General features: G+C 55.6%; 1 protein-coding gene across 1 annotated transcript in view; it reads left to right on the plus strand.

Moving 5' to 3' along the window:
• Positions 1 to 2: 2 nt before the first annotated feature.
• Positions 3 to 6,974, plus strand: part of NEK8 (NIMA-related kinase 8) — a gene marked incomplete at its 5' end in the record, with an annotated part of 11,385 nt that continues 4,413 nt past the window's right edge. Inside the window, 9 exons of the mRNA XM_010007310.1 lie at positions 3 to 96; positions 1,732 to 1,964; positions 2,614 to 2,745; positions 2,947 to 3,155; positions 3,574 to 3,653; positions 4,173 to 4,354; positions 4,567 to 4,717; positions 5,453 to 5,529; positions 6,645 to 6,762. Of these exons, the coding sequence (XP_010005612.1) occupies positions 3 to 96; positions 1,732 to 1,964; positions 2,614 to 2,745; positions 2,947 to 3,155; positions 3,574 to 3,653; positions 4,173 to 4,354; positions 4,567 to 4,717; positions 5,453 to 5,529; positions 6,645 to 6,762 (1,276 nt within the window). The remainder of the gene's footprint in view (positions 97 to 1,731; positions 1,965 to 2,613; positions 2,746 to 2,946; positions 3,156 to 3,573; positions 3,654 to 4,172; positions 4,355 to 4,566; positions 4,718 to 5,452; positions 5,530 to 6,644; positions 6,763 to 6,974) is intronic.

Genomic DNA, 6,974 nt, shown 5'->3' on the forward strand with positions numbered 1-6,974 from the left:
AGGTCCTCAAGCTGCTCAGCCACCCCAACGTCATCGAGTACTACGAGAACTTCCTGGAGGACAAGGCGCTCATGATTGCCATGGAGTACGCCCCAGGTGGGCCCTGCAGGGGGTTCCTGGGCAGGGCCAGGGACACCAGACCCCTTTGGTCAAGCTACCAGGGCTCCGTGTTGTGCCCCTCGTAAAGATCCTGTGCTTTGTACCCTCCCTTTGTTGATATTTTTGTAGACAAGGATGTGGGAGTCCTGGTGGACACCAGGTTGACCATGAGCCAAGTGATCAAGTGCTGATGGGTGGCCCAGACAGGCTGTGGAGTCACCATCCTTGACATATTCAAAATACAGGTCGTGGTCTTGGGCAACCAGCCGATGGTGGCCCTGCTTGAGCAGGGGGTGGGGCCAGATGACCTCCTGAGGTCTCTTCCAACCTCAGCCTTTCTGGGATTACATGTTTTATACCTGCTAATCCAAAACAGAGAGATTTCTAACATTTCTGTCACTGATAATTGTGCTGCCACCTGCCCTTGGCGTGGGTTTCACACTCATTTCCCTGTGTCAGCTCTGGCCACGCAGCTCCGTGTGGGAAGGTGTCATTCCCAATGAGATTTGCTGTGGAGTTTTCAGATGAAATCGATGTTTTGCACAGGGTGTGTTGGAAGGTGTGTGTGAGCCCTGAATCTGGACCTCCCCTTCTCCAAGGGGCCTCTCGGCGCCACGTGGCCTCTTGGACTGCAAGAATTTCTCTTTTGTAGAACAGGCTGATCTTGTTCTGCCATCCAGCCTTGTGTCCTCCTCTAAGGGCTGGAATTTTAGCTTTGCTTTTCCTGCTGCCTTTCAACAAGGAACTCCTGTCTGGCTGTTCCTTCATCCCACTGCTCGTGCTGCCATTGTTCTCTGTGTGGTCTCGGGAGGACCTGCTGTGTGTCCCACAGTTGACCGTGAGCCAAGTGATCAAGTGCTGATGGGTGGCCCAGACAGGCTGTGGAGTCACCATCCTTGACATATTCAAAATACAGGTCGTGGTCTTGGGCAACCAGCCGATGGTGGCCCTGCTTGAGCAGGGGGTGGGGCCAGATGACCTCCTGAGGTCTCTTCCAACCTCAGCCTTTCTGGGATTACATGTTTTATACCTGCTAATCCAAAACAGAGAGATTTCTAACATCTCTGTCACTGATAATTGTGCTGCCACCTGCCCTTGGCGTGGGTTTCACACTCATTTCCCTGTGTCAGCTCTGGCCACGCAGCTCCGTGTGGGAAGGTGTCATTCCCAATGAGATTTGCTGTGGAGTTTTCAGATGAAATCGATGTTTTGCACAGGGTGTGTTGGAAGGTGTGTGTGAGCCCTGAATCTGGACCTCCCCTTCTCCAAGGGGCCTCTCGGCGCCACGTGGCCTCTTGGACTGCAAGAATTTCTCTTTTGTAGAACAGGCTGATCTTGTTCTGCCATCCAGCCTTGTGTCCTCCTCTAAGGGCTGGAATTTTAGCTTTGCTTTTCCTGCTGCCTTTCAACAAGGAACTCCTGTCTGGCTGTTCCTTCATCCCACTGCTCGTGCTGCCATTGTTCTCTGTGTGGTCTCGGGAGGACCTGCTGTGTGTCCCACTGGGACACAAGCTTTTTTCCATGTGCCTGGCTCGTTTGGGTGCCGTGGCTAAACCCCCTCAGCTTTTTGGCCAGGCTTGTGCTGCCCTGGTCAGCCCCCCCCTAGCAATAGCCCTTGGTTGTGCTTCACAGGGGGCACGCTGGCAGAGTTCATCCACAAGCGCTGTAACTCCCTGCTGGATGAGGACACCATCCTGCACTTCTTCGTGCAGATCCTCCTGGCTCTGCACCACGTCCACACCAAGCAGATCCTGCACCGTGACCTGAAGACTCAGAACATCCTCCTGGATAAACATCGCATGATTGTCAAGATTGGAGACTTTGGTATCTCCAAAATCTTGAGCAGCAAGAGTAAAGCCTACACGGTGAGTGGCTTGGCTCTGCAGGGGAACTTCTTCCCACCATGGCAGCTGGAAACTCTGGGCCTGGCTCATGATGTCTCTTGGAAGCTGTGAGGTTGGATGTAGCACACTTGCAGCAGGCCACATCCCTGAGCTGCTGCCCTGCTCCTTGGAGTTAATACAGGCTGTTGTCTTCATGCCCAAGTTTGCTGCAGGTGAGAAAGACCTGCCTGCCCAAGCCTAGGAGAGGACAGGGTTGTCTGGTCCCACTGGTGAGGGTAGACAGGGTTCCTCCCACTGTCAACAGTGCAGGGGTGTTGTTTGCAGCCTCGTCTGACACATACTTAGCAACTGAATTCCTGCCTTGTTTTAATCTGTCTCTGCATGAGACTGGAGTGTCATTACTCACCTGGTCTAATCTGAGTAGACATCATGTTCATTGCTCTGGGCTCTGATTCTCTCAAGTGGATGGGAGCAAAATTAGAGGTGATCTCTCCTTGTGTTTTTTACTGAGGTTGTCAGGCAGATGTTGACACCCAGGAACAAAAGCCCAGCCCCATGGAGCTTGAGCTGGGGAGGCTCCAGCCAGCCCGTGTGCTGGGCTCTGAGCTGAGCCTTCTCACCTGCCTGCCCTGGTTTCACAGCCTCATGGGCATTTCTTTGTCTCTTCCAGGTTGTGGGAACTCCGTGCTACATCTCCCCGGAGCTCTGTGAAGGGAAACCTTACAACCAGAAGAGTGATATCTGGGCTCTGGGCTGTGTGCTCTACGAACTCGCCAGCCTCAAGAGGGCCTTTGAAGCTGCGGTGAGAGGGGGCTGGTTCACAGCTGGAGGGATAGGGATTACACCTAGTGCAGGGAGCCGTGGCCTCTTACAGAGGTGAAAATGTACACTTGGATCATTCTTATGGAGCCTGGAGATGAGAAGGCAGAGGGCAGTGCTGAGAACCTGCTCCTTGGCTTCGCCTCTGACTGCCCAGTATGTCTCTCTCTTGTTTTCTCTCCAGAATCTTCCTGCCTTAGTCCTGAAGATTATGAGTGGGACGTTTGCCCCAATATCAGACAGATACAGCCCTGACCTGCGCCAGCTCATCCTCAGCATGCTGAACCTGGATCCCTCCAAGAGGCCCCAGCTGAATGAGATCATGGCCCAGGCCATCTGCGTTCGGCCCCTCCTCAACCTCTACACTGACGTGGGCAGTGTCAAAATGAGAAGGCAAGTGACACGGCCACCTGGGGAGGGGCTGCCCCAGCCCATAGCCCCGTCTGACCAGCACTGTCCTTGTTACAACCTAAAAAGTGAGTGTTGTCCCCACGCAGCTCTCCTGTGTCACCCAACGGGCAGCTGCTGTGGTTGAGCCTGGCCTTGGTGGCTCTGGGCCCAGCAGGTGCAGGCTTGTCACAGCAGTGACAGTGAATGCAGAGTTGTGAGCTCAAAGGGAAGCAAACTGATGCCAGTTCCCCTCTTCTTCTCTCCTCCCCTCTCTCAGGAGGTTTAAAGCACCTCCTGAGGCAATTCTGTGAACTATTCAGACATGACTTACACTGTAGCTGTGCCCAGACCTTCTGTGGCCCAGGGCTCTGTAGGAGCTCTGGGGCTGAGCTGACATTCAGGCCTGGTTTTGGTTTGACAGGCCTGAAAAGCCCGTGGCTCCAGTGCCGACAGTGACCCATGGCCGGACCGGGGGACGAGTGAGCAGTGCCAGGCCCAGGGGTGAGTCCTGGCACGGTGTGTTCAACACAGCTCTGTTTGGAAGGACCCTTGCCCTTGGATGGCAGGGGGTCTCAGAAGCTTCTCATGGAATCACTCAAGCTTCTGGAGGGAGGAAGTTAAGATGTCACCTTTCTTCAGCCCTGGAGGAGCCCATGGGCACCTCAGCTCTGAGGACTGAGTAGCACTTGTCCAGCTGCCTCCTCTGGGTTGTGATCCCTTGAATCATGTTCCTGCTGCTCCTACTGTAAAGGCTGGGATCCAGCTGGGGGTGCTGAGGGGGAATGTCCCGGTGCAGGACAATGCTGCTGGTAACAATCAGCTAGAGCTGTTGTGGTGCCACGTCCTTCAATTCTGGTATAAAATACAAGGAGTTGTTCCCATGTGCTTCCTCCGAGCCCTGGGGGGGATCTCCTGCTGCTGGCAGGCAGCTCTGCTGGCACCCAGACTGGCTGTTGGTGTTGCTTCTCCTGTGGGAGGAGAGCCAGGGGTCCACATTCATGATCTCTCTTTGACCCGTAGGTGTCCGAGGAGGCTCAGCCAGGACAGGAATCCCTCCTCCTTTGTCCTCCATCTACACGTGGGGCAGCGGGATCACGGCCCCGCTGCGCCTGCCCATGCTCAACACCGAGGTGGTGCAGGTGTCTGCAGGCAGGACACAGAAGGCTGGGGTCACCAAATCGGGGAGGCTTATCATGTGGGAGGTGAGCGACAGGGAACCTGGGGCAGGCAGTGGCTGTGGAAGCCCCATAGGTGTGATTTGTGAGGAGGAGACGTTTCTCCTCACTGCATAGGCCCTGGTGTTGCTCCCCAAGGACTTCTGTTCCATCCAGGGTGTGGGTAGTTCTGCTAAGCCAGGGAGAAGGAGCTTATCCGTGTTCTCCAACACAGCTCTTGAATGGTTTATCTCCATCAGGCTCCCCCGATGGGTGCTGCAGGAGGCCCTTCTCTCCCAGGAGCCACCGAGCAGCTCCAGCCTCAGTTTGTGTCCCGCTTTCTGGAGGGCCAGTCTGGTGTGACCATCAAACATGTGTCCTGTGGTGATCTCTTCACAGCCTGCCTCACAGGTGAGACACTGCCTCCATGTCCTGCCTGCACTGGTGTCACCTGAAGCCAGAATTGAGCTGTACAGTGGGGACTGCTGTGTGAGGAGCTTCTGGGAAGTTCAGCCTTTCTCTGTCACATACTCTAGGCGTGTGACACAGACCAAACAGTGACCAGCAGTGACTGGCATTGCAGTGAGAGGTCATCGTGAGCTCCTGCAGGGCCAGTAGTCCTCAGCTGTAGGAAAACAGGGTCTGAAATCCCATTAGAGTGGAGCAGGAGGAGTTCAGGCTGGAAGGGGATCATGCAATCCAGCCCGAGGCCATGTTTGTGGAGCAAAGTCCTCCTGTTGGTCTGTTGGAAGCCCTGTTTGCGCTTCTGCTGGGGATCAAACGACAGATACACAACCAGCAAACTTTGCAGGCATGTGTTTATCCTGCCTTTCCATTTCCTGCTACCCCTCTGCTGGGTGGCTGCTCCATCAGTGCCTCTGTGTATTTAACACCTTGACAGGCCATGAGGTGAGCAGCTTCTACAAACACAGCCCTGTTATCTCAGGGCTTTCCTATCATCTGCTGGTGTTTGGGGCCTTGTCGCGGCGCATCAGGGCTGCCGCTCTCCAGACGCTCACTGAAGGCTTCTGGCCCCTGCAGCAAGTTGTGAGTCAGAGTAGGTCCAAGCAGAGCTGCTGTCCTGGGAGCCATGGCCTTCCAGAGCCTCACGTGTGACAGTAACATGACTTCTTTCTGCTTTTCCAGACAGGGGGATAATCATGACTTTTGGCAGCGGCAGCAACGGCTGTTTGGGGCACGGGAACTTCACAGACATTAGCCAGGTTTGTTGTGAGAGTGCTGGGTGCTTTGCTCCCCCAGGATAGAGGATAGATCATGAGAGGGCTCATCCCAGATCCAAGGATGTGCATCCCAGGCGTGCTTTGGCATCCCACCCCTTTCCCCTCCTCCCCCTGTCACTGCAGGGTTTAAAAGACCCAACCTGCCTCTCTCTTTCTCTCTCTCCCCCCCCTGCACAATGATCCCTTTGAGCTTGGGGGAAGTCAAGAGCTGCCTTGTGGTTGTTGTTGGCAGGCATCCAGCTTGGAGCCTGCCTCCAATCACACACCTGCCTGCTTCACTCTTGGCCTGCAGCTGCCAGGGTTCACTGAGAAAAGTTATTTTTCAAAGGAGCCAGTATTTAAAGACGAGCTGTGTGTTTCCGATTGGCCCGGAGCGCTGGGGCTGAGGGCTCCTTGCTCCCTTCCAGCTTCTTCCTTGCCTGCCCTCGGATGTGGCAGCAGCCAATGGCTTCCAGCCCAGTCGCCCTGGTCAGCTGGCTCGTTTGTTCCTGCTCTGTCCAGAGCTGAATTGCTCTGTGCCTATTGCAGGGGAAGTGAGAGCAGTTGGGAGCAGCAGCCAGGTCCCAACAAATGGTGTTTTTCACTTGATGCAGATAACGAGCTGTGGGGAGGTGTCAGGCCTAACAGCAGGTCACACAGCAGGGGCTGGGCAAGATGTGCAGGTCCTGGTCTCTCCACACCCTAACGAATACGCAGCTGGTAGCTCACAGCTCCTCTGCACAGGGCTCTTCCAGCCAACACCTCCAGCACCAAGCCCCTGCCTGCTCTGAGCGGGCTCTGACAGCCCCTGGCACTCCCTGCATGGGCAGGGGGGCGAATCCCAACCCTTCAGCTGAACCTATTCCCTCTGCAAACCGTTGGGCTTGCTTTGCTTCCGCCCCAGAGATGTTTGCATTATCTTCTGTGCTCTGTGCACGTAGTCTCTGAACCCTTTGAAGACTGTTTGGAATGAAAAGTAATTCTTGGGTGTTTGTGTTGGATGAAAACTGGGATGCTGCCAGTGCTGTGTTGAGGCTGGGGGGGCTGGGGGGGAGGGATGGGAGCAGCCGGGCAGGCTGGGAGGTCTCGGCTGACGGCTGCTGCTCTTCCCCTGCCAGCCCAAGATCGTGGAGGCCCTGCTGGGCTACGAGATGGTGCAGGTGGCCTGTGGCGCGTCTCACGTCCTGGCGGTTTCCAATGAACGGGAAGTGTTTGCCTGGGGCAGGGGGGATAATGGTAAGAGATGTCTGCCTTGCCAAGCAGGGCTTGTGCCTTCCATCTCCTCTTCCCACTCCCCTCGCTGGCTCTGCTTGCCTGCAGCCCTCTCCAGATGTGGTGGGTATGGAAGAGCTGCAGCTGCTTCACTGCCTCCCAGGCCCCCGTGCTTTGCCTTTCTCCACTTTTTGTGGCCACAGGTCCCAGGCTGGGCTCTGGCAGCAGCTCTGTCC

The sequence above is a fragment of the Chaetura pelagica genome, unplaced genomic scaffold, assembly GCF_000747805.2.
Source record: "Chaetura pelagica isolate M959 unplaced genomic scaffold, ChaPel_1.0 scaffold1771, whole genome shotgun sequence".
Taxonomy (NCBI): Eukaryota; Metazoa; Chordata; class Aves; order Apodiformes; family Apodidae; genus Chaetura; species Chaetura pelagica.